Genomic DNA, 21,552 nt, shown 5'->3' with positions numbered 1-21,552 from the left:
ACACCAGTTAGACCTCTCACTCAAACCCTGTTTCTTATCTTGCACCTACTCCAACATTCAATGAATATTCTTATTATCTTACTGAATCTGTCCAGAGTTGTTTTCGGATGTTGTTATCAACAAATGCTGTGAAAAGTGCAGTAAATGTCAAATGCACATAACATCAACTGTTTGTTTGCATTCAGTCTTGTGTCAGGTGAACTGTTGTGTCCTCACCTTTGCTTTGAAAACTTCCCCATAATCTCCCAAATGCTCTCTTTCAATTTCCACCATTGGAAGTTATTCTGTTAGTTATTCTGAGTCATTGAAATTTGGCCCTATCCATATAGGCCCATTTCCATGAGTGTAAATTAAGACAGGCACTGAGACATCAGTCTCCTTTCTATGGATGAATCATAGATTATTCTTTCCCTCCCCTATCCCCTGGTTGCACAAAAGTGTGTGTGTGTGTGTGTGTGTGTGTGTGTGTGTGTGTGTGTGTGTGTGTGTGTGTGTGTGTGTGTGTGTGTGTGTGTGTGTGTGTGTGTGTGTGTGTGTGTGTGTGTGTGTGTGTGTGTGTGTGTGAGCGCACACAGTAAGTAAAGTGCAGTGCTGTGGGGTTAATAAGAGACCTTCTGAAAGCGGCTCTGATCACATTGGATCTGCATCACTGTTCGATCTCAACCCCTGGTGATCTTCTGAGTTTATGGTGAATTTCAGTATACATCTCCTCTACCCTAGAAGGGATCACAGTATCTCTCCTCTCTCTAGCTGCTACGGAAGGATATCTTGAGGCATACCCTGTGCCCTAGTTTGGTTTCCAGGTGTCTCTGTGCTTTCTGTCCCCGACATATGGACTGACTTATAATTGTGTTAACATGTTCAATGCTAATGGCTGATCTTCCGGATGTCTATATGGCTATGCCCAAATTTGATCATTTTTCATGGCAAGATAGTAATGCTTCATAGTGCCAGAAAGATAGAAATCTCACCTTTCTGGTAAAAAATATTACTGAGATGAACTCACTTTTGACAACCCAAAGCTCAAGGACATACTGTAGTACAAATACGATACACAATTATGAAATATCAATATATGATTAAGTTCCCATTCATGAAAAATGGTTGAATAGGGCCTGAAATATTTTATTTGAGAATCGCATCTACATATATATTTATATATATATTTACAATCAAATTCACAAATGTCATCCTATACCATGTCAGTTACATTATTACTGTAACAGTTCATCATATCATAGCTACTGTGGGTAGGGAGAAGTAGCTTTATTTTTGTGTCACAGCTTTGTGATTCTTGCATCCCTCCCCTCCTGAATGTTTTTAGTTTATTTGGATCCCCATTTTTAGGTTTTTCAGAACAGCTACTCTTACTAGGGTCCATAAAAAGTACAAAGCATAAGAAACAAAACACAGAGACTACTGATTTAATACGATCTCAGATTTCATCTCCTATAAAAGTTGTCCGTCTGTCGCAACCGGCCGCGACCGGGAGGTCCGTGGGGTGACTCACAATTGGCCTAGCGTCGACCGGGGTAGTGAGGGTTTGGCCGATAGGGATATCCTTGTCTCATCGCGCACCAGCGACTCCTGTGGCGGGCCGGGCGCAGTGGACGCTAACCAAGGTCGCCAGGTGCACGGTGTTTCCTCCAACACATTGGTGCGACTGGCTTCCGGGTCGGATGCGCGCTGTGTTAAGAAGCAGTGCGGCTTGGTTGGGTTGTGTATAGGAGGACGCATGACTTTCAACCTTCGTCTCTCCCGAGCCCGTACGGGAGTTGTAGCAATGAGACAAGATAGTAGCTACTAAAACAATTGGATACCATGGAATAGGGGTGAAAAAGGGGTAAAAAAAAAATGTAAAGTCGTCCGTCTGTGATGAACACAGTGGTTGAAATACGTTTTTTAAATTAAATTTGAAATAAAACCATTTTGTGTTTGTCATACAACGATGGGACTAGTTGCTATCAATGCTGAAGGTTTTTAGTTTTCCAATGTTGTCCGGAATATGAAGGTGCGACGTGTCCTTCCGACATATATTGACAGTCTGGCCAGCGAATTAAAGTTCAGGCGGGTCTTCCCAGCTTCAAATGGCTGTGGATACCTCAGTCTTGTAAGGCGCAGTCATTTCAAGCTGGGAAGTGTGGCTATCAGCCAAATTGTTGTGAAGCGAATGTGCTTAACAGAGGCTGATTTATAAATGAAATACCTTGATAAAACAATTTAAATATGTCACAATTATGCTTAACCTGGTTAACATTGTACTCACCCCTCTCTCTGTCCCCTACCGAAGGACTTTTCTCTGCTGTGTTGTGTTTTTACAGTATCTCATCTCTCTGCTCCCTAACATTAAATCTCTCCTCTCTGTCCTCTACAGAAGGACTTCTCTCGTCGGAAGGAGCTGCAGGCATCTGACGTGGAGCGCTGGTTGGGGTTCATCACCTTCCTGTGTGAGATGTTTGGCACAATGAGGTCCAGTGCTGGAGAGCCCTTCAGAGTCCTGGTCTGTCCCATATACACCTGTCTCAGAGAGGTTAGTACACACCTACCTCCATACCACCATCAACACACATCTTCCTCTATATACTAACATACCTACTAACACACCTCCACCTGTGAGCCCTTCAGAGTCCTGGTCTGTCCCATATACACCTGTCTCAGAGAGGTTAGTACACACCTACCTCCATACCACCATCAACACACATCTTCCTCTATACACTAACATACCTACTAACACACCTCCACCTGTGAGCCCTTCAGAGTCACACACGGACATTCCACCCCTACTCATCTTTGCCCAACTATGTCGCAATGTAACCTACATACAGTACTATAACGTTGGCTATCTTCCAATATCTACACTAGCATACCACTGCAGGGACATTATTTCTGAATGGATATTGGAACAGACACAACATGTCATTCGCTACGATCACAAAGCTTCCTTATTCAGAGGGCTGTTCCATCTAGCCATCCCACAGCACAGCACTTTTAGTAATTGGAAAAAACTAAGGGGGAAGATGATTCCGGTAACACCTGCCTTGCCTCAGAGATCCAATTCCCATCAGCAGAAGTGGTCTGTCACAATGGCTCTGACCGTTTCCATGAAAACCAGAGACCGCAGACAGACGCGGTAGAAATCTAGGGCTTTACCGCTAAAGAATAAGCAGAAGTGGTCGAGACACAGACATGCGAGACAGACAGTGGATGGGGAGGGTGGAGGGTTTAGAGTGAAATCAAATACTAGGAAAACCACCAGACAATTGAGCATTTAGCCTATCATAGCCTGGTCTCAGATTTGTTTGTGCTGTATAGCCAACTCCTAGTTGTTTTCTTTTCAAATGACCACATGCGTTGTCAAGACAGCACAAACAGATCTAGGACGAGTTTAGCAATTAGCATTAATTTTCTTACCTCTCTTAGCTTGAGAATCAAATTTAATTCCTCACATGCTTCGTAGACAGGTGTAGAATAACAGTGAAATGCTTGCTTACGGGTCCTTTTTCCAGAAATGCAGTGTTAAAGATATGATATATATATCTTTTTTAAATAGAAATATAGACAGAGTGAATAATGAAGAAAACTTAAACTAGCATGGCTATATATAGGATGTGGAAAATAGCATGGCTATATACAGGGTGCAGGGGTATGAGGTAATGTACATAGAGGTTAGGGGTAAAAGTGACTAGCAGCAGTGCGTGGGAGGGGGTGTAGAGTCCAGTCTACAGTAAGTATGTGTGGGTATAGAGTTGGTGCAATCGAGTTTGGTTAGCTATTTAGCATTCTTGTTTAGAAGTCTTATGGCTTGGGGGTAGAAGCTGTTCAGGGTCCTGTTGGTTCCAGACGCAGAGAGAACGGGCTGGAGTCTTTGAAACATTTTTGACACCGCCTTGTATAGAGGTCCTGGATGGCAGGGAGCTCGGCCCCGGTGATGTACTGGGCCGTACTCACTCTGTAGCACCTTGCGGTCGGATGCCAAGCAGTTGTCATACCAAGCGGTGATGCAGCCAGTCAAGATGGTGCAGCTGTAGAACTTTTTGAGGATCTGAGGGCCCATGCCAAACCTTTTCAGCCTCCTGAGGAGTAAGAGGCGTTGTCGTGCCTTCACAACTGGATTAGTGTGTATGCACCATAGTGATGTGGACACCGAGGAACTTGAAGCTCTCGACCCGCTCCACTACAGCCCCGTCGATGGGAATCGGGTTGTGTTCGGCCCTCCGTTTCCTGTAGTCCACGATCATCTCCTTTTGTCTTAATGACGTTGTGGGAGAGGTTGTTGTTGGCCTGGCACCATACTGCCAGGTCTCTGACCTCCTCCCTATATGCTGTCTCATCGCTGTCTGTGATCAGGCCTACCACCGTTGTGTCGTCGGCGAACTTAATGATGGTCTGACGTGCCATGCCATCGCGGGGGGGCTAGTGTAAGGAAAGAGCGCGAGAGATCTGCCACCATGCTTGCCTGCCGGAGGGTCCAGTTGTTGGAGCCCACCTCTTCAAAATCCCAGTGATGCAAGATTTTTATGTCTATCCTATATCCAGCCACCCATGTACTCACACAGACCTGCGGGTTCCAGTGTGTGGCCCATGCCTGGGCTGGCTGGAATAGTGAATAAGCTCCAAGAATGTCACTGGCATTTTTACAACCGCTGCTTTGAAGTGGCCCGGCACATACTGTTCTCTACAAATACACACATACCACAATCAATCATTCTGCCTTGTTGGACTAAAGGCTGGGGTCTCCTGTCTGTGACATGCTAGCGTTGTTTGTCTTAGCTGTTGGGATGCTCCGAGGGCCAGGGAGGGATTGCGTATGTGTGTTTTAAGTGTGTTAGAGCCCGACCTCACACACTCTCCATAACTGGATGATATAAAATTGTCATTATTTTAATCCACTTACTATTGTTGCGCCGAAATAGTGTACGCCTGCACCTCCCTGCAGTGTACGCCTGCACCTCGCCTGCACCTCCCTTTCATGCGCGAATACACACACACACCAGACGTCTCTCTCACTGCAGTTACTCAGGAAGCTCTGTGGTGTCGGCAGCACTAGCCGCAGTCTTCCTCTAGAGTCTCTGTCAGGCTCCTCTCTTCTCTGCATAGGAGTGAAATCACAGTGACACTCGCCCACTCACAAACACTCCTGCCAGAGAACGAAAGCGAGAGGGGGGGGGGGGTGTGTAAGAGCAATAAAAGGATAGAGAGAGCGAGCAGGGGTTTGAGAAAGAGAGATGAGCAAAGGTGTATGCAGCACCCCCCATTGCTACTGTTCACCCCAGCCTCCACACACCACTGACAGGTGCCAGCTATGCCTTGCACACCCTGACACTGGCACTCCCCAGGAGACGACAATCTAACACCTCCACAGACGCTATAGGGCTGTAAAATTGTAACATGTAGAAGGGTGGGGACACACCTCACATTCCTATACCCTGTATTAAAACCATGCTGGGTTTACAGTTATTGAAGGACATATAGGGTATAGAGTGCACTGTGAGCAGGCAAAAGGACATGGGTACACATAGGAGGGTGCTGTCTGGGATCATTCTCCTGGATATTTTCCCCAAAGATCAGAAACACCTAGTCTTTGAAAAGCCCCTCAGTCGAGCAGTGAATTTCAAACACAGATTCAACCACAAAGACCAGGGAGACTTTCAAATGGCTCAAGAAGGGAACCATTTGGTAGATGGGTAAAAATAAAGAAAATCATACATTGAATATCCCTTTGAACATTGTGAAGTTATTAATTACGCTTTGGATGGTGTATCAATACATCAGTCACTATAAAGATACAGTTGCTGGAGAGAAAGGAAACGGCTCAGGGATTTCACTATGAGGCCAATGGTGACTTTAAAACAGTTAGAGTTTAACGGCTGTGATAGGAGAGAACTAATTGACAGAGTGAAAAGATGTAAGACTGTACAGAATAAAAAGATTCCAAAACATGCATCCCGTTTGTAACAAAGCACGAAAGTAATACTGCAAAAAAAGATGTGACAATGCTATCAACTTTTTACATTACTGAGTACCATCCTACATATTTTCAAGCATAGTGGTGGCAGCATCATGTTATGGGTATGCTTGTTATTTTTATTTTTATTTATTTTATTGTATTTTTTATTTTTATTTCACCTTTATTTAACCAGGTAGGCTAGTTGAGAACAAGTTCTCATTTGCAACTGCGACCTGGCCAAGATAAAGCATAGCAGTGTGAACAGACAACACAGAGTTACACATGGACTAAACAATTAACAAGTCAATAACACAGTAGAAAAAAAGGGGGAGTCTATATACAATGTGTGCAAAAGGCATGAGGTAGGCGAATAATTACAATTTTGCAGATTAACACTGGAGTGATAAATGAGCAGATGGTCATGTACAGGTAGAGATATTGGTGTGCAAAAGAGCAGAAAAGTAAATAAATAAAACAGTATGGGGATGAGGTAGGTGAAAATGGGTGGGCTATTTACCAATAGACTATGTACAGCTGCAGCGATCGGTTAGCTGCTCAGATAGCTGATGTTTGAAGTTGGTGAGGGAGATAAAAGTCTCCAACTTCAGAGATTTTTGCAATTAGTTCCAGTCACAGGCAGCAGAGTACTGGAACGAAAGGCGGCCAAATTAGGTGTTGGCTTTAGGGATGATCAATGAGATATACCTGCTGGAGCGCGTGCTACGGATGGGTGTTGCCATCGTGACCAGTGAACTGAGATAAGGCGGACTTGCATGGACTTGAAGATGACCTGGAGCCAGTGGGTCTGGCGACGAATATGTAGCGAGGGCCAGCCGACTAGAGGATACACGTCGCAGTGGTGGGTGGTATAAGGTGCTTTAGTGACAAAACGGATGGCACTGTGATAGACTGCATCCAGTTTGCTGAGTAGAGTGTTGGAAGCCATTTTGTAGATGACATGGCCGAAGTCGAGGATCGGTAGGATAGTCAGTTTTACTAGGGTCAGCTTGGCGGCGTGAGTGAAGGAGCCTTTGTTGCGGAATAGAAAGCCGACTCTTGATTTGATTTTCGATTGGAGATGTTTGATATGAGTCTGGAAGGAGAGTTTGCAGTCTAGCCAGACACCTAGGTACTTATAGATGTCCACATATTCAAGGTCGGAACCATCCAGGGTGGTGATGCTAGTCGGGCATGCGGGTGCAGGCAGCGATCGGTTGAAAAGCATGCATTTGGTTTTACTAGCGTTTAAGAGCAGTTGGAGGCCACGGAAGGAGTGTTGTATGGCATTGAATCTCGTTTGGAGGTTCGATAGCACAGTGTCCAATGACGGGCCGAAAGTATATAGAATGGTGTCGTCTGCGTAGAGGTGGATCAGGGAATCGCCCGCAGCAAGAGCAACATCATTGATGTATACAGAGAAAAGAGTCGGCCCGAGAATTGAACCCTGTGGCACCCCCATAGAGACTGCCAGAGGACCGGACAGCATGCCCTCCGATTTGACACACTGAACTCTGTCTGCAAAGTAATTGGTGAACCAGGCAAGGCAGTCATCCGAAAACCGAGGCTACTGAGTCTGCCGATAAGAATATGGTGATTGACAGAGTCGAAGGCCTTGGCAAGGTCGATGAAGACGGCTGCACAGTACTGTCTTTTATCGATGTCGGTTATGATATCGTTTAGTACCTTGAGTGTGGCTGAGGTGCACCCGTGACCGGCTCGGAAACCAGATTGCACAGCGGAGAAGGTACGGTGGGATTCGAGATGGTCAGTGACCTTTTTGTTGACTTGGCTTTCGAAGACCTTAGATAGGCAGGGCAGGATGGATATAGGTCTGTAACAGTTTGGGTCCAGGGTGTCGTCCCCCTCGGACGATATGAAAGAGAGGTTGAACAGGCTGGTAATAGGGGTTGCGACGATGGCGGCGGATAGTTTCAGAAATAGAGGGTCCAGATTGTCAAGCCCAGCTGATTTGTACGGGTCCAGGTTTTGGAGCTCTTTCAGAACATCTGCTATCTGGATTTGGGTAAAGGAGATCCTGGAGAGGCTTGGGCGAGGAGCTGCGGGGGGGGGCGGAGCTGTTGGCCGAGGTTGGAGTAGCCAGGCAGAAGGTATGGCCAGCCGTTGAGAAATGCTTATTGAAGTTTTCGATAATCATGGATTTATCGGTGGTGACCGTGTTACCTAGCCTCAGTGCAGTGGGCAGCTGGGAGGAGGTGCTCTTGTTCTCCATGGACTTCATAGTGTCCCAGAACTTTTTGGAGTTGGAGCTACAGGATGCAAACTTCTGCCTGAAGAAGCTGGCCTTAGCTTTCCTGACTGACTGCGTGTATTGGTTCCTGACTTCCCTGAACAGTTGCATATCACGGGGACTATTCGATGCTATTGCAGTCCGCCACAGGATGTTTTTGTGCTGGTCGAGGGCAGTCAGGTCTGGAGTGAACCAAGGGCTGTATCTGTTCTTAGTTCTGCATTTTTTGAACGGAGCATGCTTATCTAAAATGGAGAGGAAGTTACTTTTAAAGAATGACCAGGCATCCTCAACTGACGGGATGAGGTCAATGTCCTTCCAGGATACCCGGGCCAGGTCGATTAGGAAGGCCTGCTCACAGAAGTGTTTTAGGGAGCGTTTGACAGTGATGAGGGGTGGTCGTTTGACTGCGGCTCCGTAGCTGATACAGGCAATGAGGCAGTGATCGCTGAGATCCTGGTTGAAGACAGCGGAGGTGTATTTGGAGGGCCAGTTGGTCAGGATGACGTCTATGAGGGTGCCCTTGTTTACAGAGTTAGGGTTGTACCTGGTGGGTTCCTTGATGATTTGTGTGAGATTGAGGGCATCTAGCTTAGATTGTAAGACTGCCGGGGTGTTAAGCATATCCCAGTTTAGGTCACCTAACAGAACAAACTCTGAAGCTAGATGGGGGGGGCGATCAATTCACAAATGGTGTCCAGGGCACAGCTGGGAGCTGAGGGGGGTCGGTAAGCAGGCGGCAACAGTGAGAGACTTATTTCTGGAGAGAGTAATTTTCAAAATTAGTAGTTCGAACTGTTTGGGTATGGACCTGGAAAGTATGACATTACTTTGCAGGCTATCTCTGCAGTAGACTGCAACTCCTCCCCCTTTGGCAGTTCTATCTTGACGAAAGATGTTATAGTTGGGTATGGAAATCTCTGAATTTTTGGTGGCCTTCCTGAGCCAGGATTCAGACACAGCAAGGACATCAGGGTTAGCAGAGTGTGCTAAAGCAGTGAGTAAAACAAACTTAGGGAGGAGGCTTCTGATGTTGACATGCATGAAACCAAGGCTTTTTCGATCACAGAAGTCAACAAATGAGGGTGCCTGGGAACATGCAGGGCCTGGGTTTACCTCCACATCACCCGCGGAACAGAGAAGGAGTAGTATGAGGGTGCGGCTAAAGGCTATCAAAACTGGTCGCCTAGAGCGTTGGGGACAAAGAATAAAAGGAGCAGATTTCTGGGCATGGTAGAATATATTCAGGGCATAATGCTCAGACAGGGGTATGGTGGGGTGCGGGTACAGCGGAGGTAAGCCCAGGCCCCGGGTGATGATGAGAGATGTTGTATCTCTGGACATGCTGGTTGTAATGGGTGAGGTCACTGCATGTGTGGGAGGTGGGACAAAGGAGTTATCAGGGGTATGAAGAGTGGAACTAGGGGCTCCATTGTGAACTAAAACAATGATAACTAACCTGAACAACAGTATACAAGGCATATTGACATTTGAGAGAGACATACAGCGAGGCATACAGTAATCACAGGTGTTGAATTGGGAAAGCTAGCTAAAACAGTAGGTTAGACAGCAACAGCTAATCAGCTAGCACGACAACAGCAGGTAAAATGGCGTTGACTAGGCAATGGGGCCAACAGATAAAACTAACAAGCAGAATGGAGTACCGTGATTAATGGACAGTCCAGCGTGCATCAGCTATGTGGCCAAGAGATCAGTGTCCAGGGGGGCAGCGGTGGATGGGGCAGGGAAGCTGGACTGGCGAGTGTTATCCAGGTTAAAAAACTAACAATGACTAAATAGCTTGTAGCTAGTTAGCTGGTTAGCTTCTGGAGGTTCTTGAGTGTGTTCTAAAAAATTTTTTAAATAATAGCGATTCCGTATCACATTGGGTGAGGCAGGTTTCCGGAAGGTATAAACAAATTAAAAATCAAAAAGAGATAGAAAGTAAATATGGGTGTTTGGGACGCGGCGATGCAGACGGTTAGCAGGCCTGTGCTAGCAAGCTAACAGTTCGTAGATAGCTAGATAGCTAAGCTAGTTGTGAAGATCCAGCTGAAAAATGTTCCGTTTGCGGTGGGAATCCGGGGAAGAATCCGGGGATGAAAAATAAATAGGTCCGTTATGCTCTGGTTAGAGTCGCGTTGTTCGAACTGGCGAGAGCTTTCCGAGCTGAAGGTTAGCTGATGACCGGTTAGCTAAAGACCGCTAGCATGGCTGGTGGTTAGCTTCAGTTGAGCTTCCGTTTTCAGGTGTTCCGGTTCCGAAGTAAATATAAATACTTTAGGAAAAATAGCTACATTGGGCGAGGCGGGTTGCAGGAGAGTATTTGGAAGCTTAGGTTTAGCAAAACGTTTTTAAAGAGATATGCGAAAAAACGAAAAAGAAACAATATATACAGGGGACACGACACGACAGGACGTCTTACTGCTACGCCATCTTGGAAATTATTATTGTTAAGAAATTATTGTTAAGGACTGGGGTAGGTTTTCAGGATAAAAAAGAAACTGAATGGAGCTAAGCACAGGCAAAATCCTAGAGGAAAGCCTGGTTCAGTCTGCTTTCCACCAGACACTGGGAGATTAATTCAACTTTCAGCCGGACAAGAACCACAAACACAAGGCCAAGGTAGCCTAGTGGTTAGAGCGTTGGGCCAGTAGCCGAATGTTTGCTGGATCAAATCCCTGAGCTGACAAGGTAAAAATCTCTCGTTCAGCCCCTGAACAAGGCAGTTAATCCAATGTTCCCCGGTAGGCCATCATTGTAAATAAGAATTTGTTCTTAACTGACTTGCCTAGTTAAATAAAATGGAGTTGCTTACCAAGATTACATTGAATGTTCCTGAGTGGCCTAGTTACAGTTTTCACTTAAATTTGCTTGAAAATATATGGCAAGACTTGAAAATGGCTGTCTAGCAATGATCAACAACTAACTTGACAGAGCTTGAACAATTTTAGAATTAATTCTATGAAAATATTGTATAATCCAGGTGTGGAAAGCTCTTAGAGACTTACCCAAAAAGACGCACAGCTGTAATCGCTGCCAAAGGTGATTCTAACATGTATTGACTTAGGGGTGTGAATACTTATGTAAATTAAATAATTATTAATTTTCATTAATTTTCTATAAATGTGTAAACATTTCTAAAAACATTTCTTTACTTTGTCGTTATGGAGTATTGTGTGTTGATGGGTGAGAAAAAAATCTATTTAATCCATTTTGAATTCTTTCAATACTTTCTGAAGGAACCCCCAACTCCCTCTGTATGGCTGGCTCACACATATTCTAGCCGTAATTCTCTGGGGTCATCAACTCATATTTTTCCTGATCAAATGCAGATGGAAACGAACAGGATATTTACGTTATGTACAGTCAAAGTCGGAAGTTTACATTCACCTTAGCCAAATACATTTAAACTCAGTTTTTCACAATTACTGACATTTAATCCAAGTAAAAATTCCCTGTTTTAGGTCAGTTAGGATCACCACTTTATTTTAAGAATGTGAAATGTCAGAATAATAGTAGAGAATGATTTATTTCAGCTTTTATTTCTTTCATCACATTTCCAGTAGATCAGAAGTTTACATACACTCAATTCGTATTTGGTAGCATTGCCTTTAAATTGCTTAACTTGGGTCAAACGTTTCGGGTAGCCTTCCACAAGCTTCCCACAGTAAGTTAGGTGAATTTTGGCCCGTTCCTACTGACGGCTGGTGTAACGGAGTCAGGTTTGTAGGCCTCCTTACTCGCACACTATTTTTCAGTCCTGCCCACAAATGTTCTACAGGATTGAGGTCAGGGCTTTGTGATGGCCACTCCAATACCTTGATTTTGTTGTCCTTAAGCCATTTTGCCACAACTTTGGAAGAATGCTTGGGGTCATTGTCCATTTGGAAGACCCAATTGCGACCAAGCTTTAACTTCCTGTTTTGAGATGTTGCTTCAATATATCCACATAATTTGCCTTCATCATAAAGCCATCTATTTTGTGAAGTGCACCAGCCCCTCCTACAGCAAAGCACCCCCACAACATGATGTTGCCACCCCCGTGATTCACGGTTGGGATTGTGTTCTTCGGCTTGCAAGCATCCCCCTTTTTCCTCCAAACATAATGATGGTCATTATGGCCGAACAGTATTATTTTGTTTCATGAGACCAGAGGACATTTCTCCAAAACATATGATCTTTGTCCCCATGTGCAGTTGCAAACCATAGTCTGGCTTTTTTATAGTGGTTTTGGAGCAGTGGCTTCTTCCTTGCTGAGCGGCCTTTCAGGTTATGTTGATATATGACTTGTTTTACTGTGGATATCGATACTATTGTACCTGTTTCCTCCAGCATCTTCACAGGGTCCTTTGCTGTTGTTCTGGGATTGATTTGCACTTTTTGCACCAAAGTACGTTCATCAACGTGTCTCCTTCCTGAGCGGTAGGACTGCTGCGTGGTCCAATGGTGTTTATACTTGCGTACTATTGCTTGTACAGATGAATGTGGTGCCTTCAGGTGTTTGGGAATTGCTCCCAAGGATGAACAAGACTTGTGGAGGTCTACAAAAAAAATTCTGAGGTCTTGGCTGATTTCTTTTGATTTTCCCATGATGTCAAGCAGAGGCACTGAGTTTGAAGGTAGGCCTTGAAATACATCCACAGGTACACCTCCAATTGACTCAAATTATGTCAATTAGCCTATCAGAATCTTCTAAAGCCATTACATAATTTTCTGGAATTTTCCAAGCTGTTTAAAGGCACAGTCAACTTAGTGTATGTAAACTTCTGGCCCACTGGAATTGTGATACAGTGAATTATAAGTGAAATAATCTGTCTGTAAACAATTGTTGGAAAATTACTGCACAAAGTAGATGTCTTAACCGACTTGCCAAAACTACAGTTTGGTAACAAAAATTGTGGAGTGGTTGAAAAATAAGTTTTAATGACTCCAACCTAAGTGTATGTACATTTCTGACTTCAACTGTATATTGTGTACTGTATACTACTGTGTACCTTGTCTGCGAATCCACAGAATACACAGAGCAATCATCCTCTCAGATCATGTAAATGAACTAACTCTGAGACATGGCAGTTAACACTAAAGCAGTCAACAAAAATCCTTATCTCGGGGTTAGGTATTTCATCAAACACTGAGATGCTACTTCAAGAGCTCAGTATCGGAGATATGGGTGAGAGGTCACAATGTCTGGCATGGGCCCTGTTTAAAAGGAGTGCACTATATAGGGAATAGGGTGCCATTTAGGACACAGCCGAGGAGAGTTCCCAATTAGGTCTGGGCTCCATGTCCAACATGCTTCCACTGGCTGAGGGTATAGCGTAAAGGCTTCTGCGTGCTTCAGTTTGGCTGCCGAACCAAACGAGTGTGCTCGCATACACCCTTATCCCCCTAAGGTCGATGTCCGCAAGCTTGCGAAAATCTAGTTAGTATAATACAAAAATTCCCCCCCCAAAAAATGTTTATCTGTCAGTTTAAACTAGAGATACAGTATCTGTTTTTTTTGCATTGGATGCATCTCAATCTACTGCGTCCTCCAAGGGTTGGCAGGCAGTCTAGTGGTTAGAGCGTTGGGCCAGTAACCGATCGAATCCCCGAACAGATGATTTAAAAATCTGTCATTCTGCCCCTGAACAAGGCAGTTAACGCACTGTTCTCAGCCCGTCATTGTAAATAGGAATGTGCTCTTAACTGACTTGCCATGTTAAATAAAGGTTACATTATTTATTTTTATATAAGAAATGTTGCACTTCCGTGTGAAAGGTGAGAGCTAGTGCGGTGTTTGTCACACCATGAGAATTCCTGAAAATGAGTCTTCTCACAAAATCATCTGTAGCATCTGAACGGTTTGGCCTACAAACTATTATGACCCCTCTATGGAAAGATGAACCCGATAGTGTTCTCCGTTTTGCTCTACGACCCCCACAAGGGCGGCAGGTAGCCTAGTGGTTAGAGCGTTGGACTAGTAACCAAAAGGTTGCAAGATCGAATCCCCGAGCTGACAAGGTAAACATATGTTGTTCTGCCCCTGAACAAGTCAAAGTCGGAACAAGGCAGTTAACCCACTGTTCCTAGGCTGTCATTGAAAATGAGAATGTGTTCTTAACTGACTTGCCTAGTTAAATAAATGTACAAGAAAAAAGTTGTTACAAACAACCTGCCAACTTCTGTCTAGCGTCCAAACAGTTTGGGCTACACACCTATATGACCCCTCTGTGGCAAGGCTCTGTTTTGCTCTAGGATGCCCACAAGACACATCTGAAGGTCCCCCAGTACCATTCACTTTAGATCCCAAAATAATGGGTTAAATACATGTAATATATATATATATATATATATTATAAAAAATGTTTCCTGATATCTCTTGCATTTCTCAGATATTGGACAGACACTTCAGAAAACATTTTTTTGCGGGGGGACTATTTGTTGTTCCATGTAGTGAATATGTTATTCAATGCATTTGTATGGGCTAATAGCAGTAAGGCCCAAAATCATTTTTCATCATATATTTGGAGAAAGAAAAAGATACTTCAAATTCAAAATCAAATAGCTAAATGATCCTTGGTATGACCTTCATAAAACAATTCCATATAGCGTAGTAGAACCCCCTCCCACGGCTTAGACTTGAAAAATGAGGAAAAGCGGCAATAGTACTGTTTGTCCATCTTAAGACACCATATACACTTCCTCAAAATAGTCCGAATTAATATAAGATAACTCAAGAAATGTCATACATTTTTGTATTTTTGCAAAGGAGATCTTAGTTGTGCAATTTTACATCCAATATTTTTTTTACAGTATTTTGTAAGTGAAAAATGTGCATGAAAACGTGTCTGTCCTTGAATGACAACAAACACTTAATTGAAGAATCCCTACAGGTGACCAATCACCAATGAAGGGGCGAAGACTTTGGCTTCCGAACTTCGGCTTGCTTCGAAAACATTTAGTGTGCACGGACAGCCCAAAAATACCTTGCCAAAATAACAAAAACTTCACACTGTCATCATAATAAATGCACAAACATCCGAACTGTTTCGGTTGGGAAGCATGCACGCCTTTAGAGCACCACTTCAGGCTGCAGCTGTAGTCACTGGTAGCTTACGGCAGTCATATATTAGACCGTATTTACATGGCTTTCATAGGCTAGGCTCCCTCCACACGCCAGCCAAGTGTAATGTAGCCTACATGTTCTCCTCTGTCTGGTAGAACAGGTTTAGATAATTACAGGTGTGTTGAATGTGTATCTGGATGGACTGTAGTTACATGACAGGTGTATAGGTAGGTACTAGACTGTATGGATGTAGAGTCGTGTCCAAAATTATTGGCACCCTTGATAAAAAATGAACAAAAAAGATTAATAAATAGTACAAATACTGGGTATGTATTGTATGCCCCAATCATTTTTTTTACAATTATATTATTTTATTACTAATACAATTGCTCGGAGAAAGAGATTTTGTTTAACAAGTAAAACAATAAGTCTAAAAAAGATGGCCAAAATTATTGGCACCCCTGTTTTCAATACTGCAGCACCCTCCCCTTGCTAGGATAATGACACTGAGCCATTTTCTAAAATGTGCCCAGCCAGCTCTATCTGGGCTTTTTACGTTTTATAAAAGTACAGACTCAGAGCTTCAAAATTGTATATCATACACTGTAGTTGGGGAACGTTATGCTGATTTAAAAGTTTATCAACTTGTAACCCCACTTTTGAGAAAAGGCTCCTGAAAACGCCCCTGGGGTTCTAACACTAGGTCGAGAGCTCTTCTTTGTGTATGCCTATTGAGAATTGTTCACGCCCTCTTAGGTCTTCGCACCACCCATCTCTTTAGGATTTCACATGTGAACTGGTCTCTTTGTGAATTGGGTCTCTCTTTTTTTTCTCCTTTGTTTAGCTAGCTGAACAAGGTCATGAGCACCAGCTAAATTCCGGGCAGAAATGTTGTTGAGAGCTGTAGCAACACTTTTGCAGTTGTCCATAGCTATATCGTCCCAAAAATATGCGATGGCAAGCATTATGTACAGTGCATTCGGAAAGTATCAGTTCTTAACTGACTTGCCTGGTTAAATAAAGGTAAAAATAAAAATTTAAAAAGTATACACAGCACTTTACTTTTTCCTCACAAAGCGAAAACAGGTTTTTAGAAAGAAAAAAAAAATTATGAAAATAAAAAAGTTACCTTATTTACATAAGTATTCAGATCATTTGCTATGAGACCCGAAATTTAACTTGTGCATCCTGTTTCCATTGATCATCCTTGAGATGTTTCTACAACTTGATTGGAGTCCACCTGTGGTAAATTCAATTGATTTGGACATTATTTGGAAAGGCACACACCTGTCTATATAAGGTCCCACAGTTGACAGTGCATGTTATAGCAAAAACCAAGCCATGAGGTCGAAGGAATTGTCCGTAGAGCTCAGAGACAGGATTGTGTCAAGATCTGGTGAAGGGTACCAAAAACATTATGCAGCATTGAAGGTCCCCAAGAACACAGTGGCCTCCATCATTTTTAAATAGAAAAAGTTTGGAACCACCAAGACTCTTCCTAGAACTGGCCGTTCTGCCAAACTGAGCAATCGAGGGATAAGGGAGGTGACCAAGAACCTGATGGTCACTCTGACAGAGCTCCAGAGTTCCTCTGTGGAGATGGGTGAACCTTCCATAAGGTCAACCATCTCTGCAGCACTCTACCAAATCAGGCCTTTATGGTAGAGTGGCCAGATGGAAGCCACTCCTCAGTAAAAGGCACATGACATCCCGCTTGGAGTTTGCCAAAAGGCATCTAAAGGACTCAGACCATGAACATGGTGGTGGCAGCATCATGCTGTGGTGATGATTTTCAGCAGCAAGAACCTCGAGACTAGTCAGGATTGAGGGAAAGATTAACGGAGCAAAGTACAGAGAGATGCTTGACGAAAACCTGTTCCAGATTGCTCAGGACCTTAGACTGGGGCGAAGGTTCACCTTCCAACAGGACAACGACCCTAAGCACGCAGTAGTGGCTTCAGGACAAGTCTCTGAATATCCTTGAGTGGCCCAGCCCGAGCCCCGACTTGAACTTCATCGACCTGAAAGTAGCTGTGCAGCGACTCTTCCCTTCCAACCTGACAGAGCTTGAGAGGATCTTCAGATTAGAATGGGAGAAACTTCCCAATTACAGGTGTGCCAAGCTTGTAGCGTCATGTTGAAGCTGCCAAAGGTGCTTCAACAAAGTACTGAGTAAAGAATCTGAATACTTAGTTTGTAAATGTGATATAATTTTTTTAATATATACATTTGTATACATTTCTAAAAACACGTTTTTGCTTTGTCATTATGGGGTGTTGATGAAGGGGTGGGGGAACTATTTAATCCATTTTAGAATAAGGCTTTAATGTAACAATGTGAAAGTTCATTGGGTCTGAATACTATCCGAATGCATTGACCAGGGATGGCCCCAGTCTGTTATGGGACAGAAGCCTTTGACGTGACAGACCAATCAGGACTCACCTCTCGGCATGCCCAGCCCCTGCATTATAATATAATAATAATATATGCCATTTAGCAGACGCTTTTATCCAAAGCGACTTACAGTCACGTGTGCATACATTCTACGTATCTCAGCCAATAGAGCTCGCCAGCTTATAGTTCTAAAAAAATTAAATTAATTAACATTTTCTACCTCTTGTTCGTTGACCGTTCCTATGGGGGAAAGAATGAGGTTTTGGGATACACGCCAAAAATAAGTTCTGGCTTAAGAGTTCTTATGTTTTGTTCTATGACATATCAGTCAGTTAACATGACCCTTATACATTTTGAAGCCATAATGTGCTTTATGTGCTTGTGTTGATGACATAAATGATTCAAAATTCACAAATAAATTAGCTGAAGATTATCTCATAGAACAAAACAGACTTTATTTTTGCGGTTTATACCCCCCCAAAAAAAAAAAAAACATGAAATTCCCCATAGGATTTGGCCAACGAGCCCTGGCGTAGATAGCCTCCGTTAGTGCCGACAAAACGACGCCATAAATATTGCTCTTTATCAGGGCAAGCCAGGAAGGATTCTGTCCTATTCTCTATGTAGTGGAGTGCTTTCTCCTTGGCTCAACTAGGCTTGTAATTTAAGATTGCATACCATTCTTTTATTAAGGCACATGAAAGTTCACATGTTCGAGAAGGCATTTCTGGACAAAGAAATATATATATATTTTTTTTTAATTCAAGCGGCCTTGCCGTGAAGTAGAACTAGCTTCAAACGCCCACTTTCCTGAATCCGGTCACAAATGTTTTATGAGATTGAATAACGCATTTGGAGGGATCTTAGACCATTCCTCCATACAGATTCTTTCCAGATCCTTGATATCCGTAGTCTGCCCTCATTGGCTGCCTTCTTCAATTCAAACCACAGGTTTTCAATGGGGTTAACATCTGGAGACTGAGGTGGCCATTGAAAATGTTTTATTTTGTGGTAAATTTACAATTTCTTTGTGGATTTGTGTGTGCGCTTGGGGTTATTGTCTTGCTAGAAGATCCACTTGCAGCCCAATTTCAGCCTCCTGGCAGAGGCAACCAGGTTTTTGGCTAAAATGTCCTGGTACTTGGTAAAGTTCAGTATGCCAGGACCAGTGGAAGCAAAATAGCCCTACAACACAGAGAGCTAATATTAATAACATGCATGTCAATCTCTCCTGGCTGAAAGTGGATTTTACTTCATATTGACATGTTGAATGCACCGAGCTGTCTGTCTAAACTACTGGCACACAGCTCGGACACCCATGTATACCCCACAAGACATGCCACGAGGTCTCTTCACAGTCCCCAAGTCCAGGACAGACTATGGGAGGCACACAGTGCTACATACAGTCATGACTACATTCCACATCAAGTAACTGACGCAAGCAGTAAAATTAGATTTTTTTTTAAACGGTCAAAAAACACCTTATGGAACAGCGGGGACTGTGAAGCAACACAAACATTGACACACACAGACAAACGAAAACATACGCGCACTATACATACACATGGATTTAGTACTTTAGATATATGGTAGTGGTGGAGTAGGGGCCTGGGGGCACACAGTGTGTTGTGAATATATTCTAATATTTTAAAATTGTATAAACTGCCTTAATTTTGCTGGACCCCAGGAAGAGTAGCTGCTACTTTGGCAGCAGCTAATGTGGATCCATAATAAATACAAAAAGATCCACCACCATATTTTACCGTCGGTATGCGGTACTACATATACTTCTGTTTTATGTAGCCAAACTTGCCACTGGTGTGCGTGGCCAAAGAGCTCTATTTTCATGTCATCTGACCATAGCATTGCCTGTGGTTTGCTAAACGGCATTGGCACTTGGATTGGAACCAGTGCTTTGGTCAGATGACATGAAAGTAGAGCTCTTTGGCCACGCACACCGGTGCACTTGTATTAGTATAAAAGCATACAATATACTGTAGCTCAGGATTTGTATTTATTTTATACCGTCTTCTTTGCTCATCTTTATCAAGGGTGCCAATCATTTTTGGGGCTGAGTGTATGTTAATCTTGGGATGAATGACAGGGTGAGAGTGAATGGCCTTCGAGAATTACTTTTTAACGTGGAACTGCCTCACCAACCACAATTTATAAAGTTCTGAACATGTTTAGCCTTGTTTCTTTTGACTGATGCGTTTGGAACCACGGAGCTAAGGAACACCACCAATGAGAATAGAGGTCACAGGTCAGTGAGTGACAATACCTTAAAAGATGTCACACAGGATTCCCGAGCAGAATGTCTGTGGACATCAGGGAGTTTTCAGTATTCATAGCAAAGGAAGTGGGAATGGAAGAATGCAGAAAGGAGTGGTTGGGGGTTCTGGTGACAACCTGCACATGTGGTGCTAAATTCAGTGTAAGTAACGTTAGAGCTTGGCAACCGTCAGTCTACCAGGTCTCCAGGTATGTCATTATGGGCATGCCTCAGTTTATATCCCCAGTCCCAATGCTCTGTCTAGGAATTATTTCCTAGTCCCAGTCCCACTACTGCTGAGACTATTCCGAGGTCTTCAGTAATTACCACAGATCACCAATAATTCTTCCTAGCAGCCATCTTGCACACGAACATAGTGAATACACACACACACTTCAGCAGGTGACATCTGCTGACAGATAGACAAAACTGGAATGGCATATAACCATTGTAGTGCAGTTACTTGGTTACTTTAGAATCTAAAAGCAATACATCTTTTGATTATAGCTTAGTGTTGTTTTCCCACAGCATTCTATTAAACCTGTTAGCACCGCTTCATTTAGTAACGTTAATCAATCCACAAATACACTAGGTGTTGCTATTTGATTTATGTTCACTTTTCTGACTACTTCGTAACTGTAGTGGAAACTAATAGCCTTTGTTACGTACAGTATGTAGGCCCCAGCCAGGCAGTCTCAATTGAGCTGATGGTGGGTTCTGAATAGCTAGCCTCATCATTGGGCTTAGTCGTGTAGCTGTGTACACCTAGGTCTGCTCTCCTGCCCTGCCTGCCTGCTCATTGTCCTTTTAATTGGTATGTGAGAGAGACCAGTGTTAAAGCTCTATCTCCCCCTTAACCTCCTAGATCGAATTGTCCAACTCTGTCAGTAACTCCCACAGTTGAACGGCTGTATTCAGAATAATGTCAGTCCTAACAATAGGGAAAGGCTTTAGTTAGAGACAGTGAGAAGATACACGGTTTTATGGACCTCTAGCTCTATTACAACATGTAGAAAAGCGGCCAATGGAAGATCTCTTGTTCAAATTGCACCATTGATACAATCTTCTATCCCTACTATTTGGTCCAAAATGTATTAATTCAACCCCACAACCTCTCAACATGTTAGTCCTTTTAGTGTGCTCTGTTTTACCCATAATAATCGAGTTGAAAGTCAAAGCTCTGTGCTGGTGTCGTTGGTTGGTTTCCCGGGTATGGGCCCGGCTCAAAAGTTATACACTATAAAAGGAATAGGGTGCCATTTCGGGGGAAGCCCAAGTTTAGTTTCACATGGCGGGGATAGGGTAATTATTGTGGCTTGTCAGCCATTTTAACTCCCAGCCAGACCCAGACAGTGTCCAGGTCCTTCCCTGGTCTCTTTGATCATCCCTCTCTCTCTGGAAGGACCCCCCACAAAGAGCTGCTTGTCTCACTGTCGGCCCCGCTCACACACAAACATGCGCTCGCATGCAGACACACACATACAGGTCATACACACACAAACAGACAGACATAGTCACACAGTCCTCTCATTAGATAACCGCGGACAGAGCAAGGTTGGGTTCATAAGGCACCAAACGGAAGACTGAAACGGACTGAAATAGGGACTTGTCCTTAAAGAAATGTTTGTTTTTTAAATTTT

At 43.5% G+C, this 21,552-nt stretch overlaps 1 protein-coding gene across 7 annotated transcripts in view; it reads left to right on the top strand.

Annotated features, from left to right (window-relative positions):
- The window catches only part of LOC118387946 (CBP80/20-dependent translation initiation factor), a 140,428-nt gene that overhangs the window by 108,466 nt on the left and 10,410 nt on the right, over positions 1–21,552 (top strand). For all 7 annotated transcript variants that reach the window (XM_035776811.2, XM_035776808.2, XM_035776812.2 and 4 more), the window contains one exon: positions 2,375–2,530. In XM_035776811.2, the coding sequence (XP_035632704.1) occupies positions 2,375–2,530 (156 nt within the window). The remainder of the gene's footprint in view (positions 1–2,374; positions 2,531–21,552) is intronic.

Source organism: Oncorhynchus keta, unplaced genomic scaffold (assembly GCF_023373465.1).
Source record: "Oncorhynchus keta strain PuntledgeMale-10-30-2019 unplaced genomic scaffold, Oket_V2 Un_contig_6263_pilon_pilon, whole genome shotgun sequence".
NCBI classification, from domain to species: Eukaryota; Metazoa; Chordata; class Actinopteri; order Salmoniformes; family Salmonidae; genus Oncorhynchus; species Oncorhynchus keta.
This window is presented reverse-complemented; position numbering and strand designations above follow the sequence as displayed.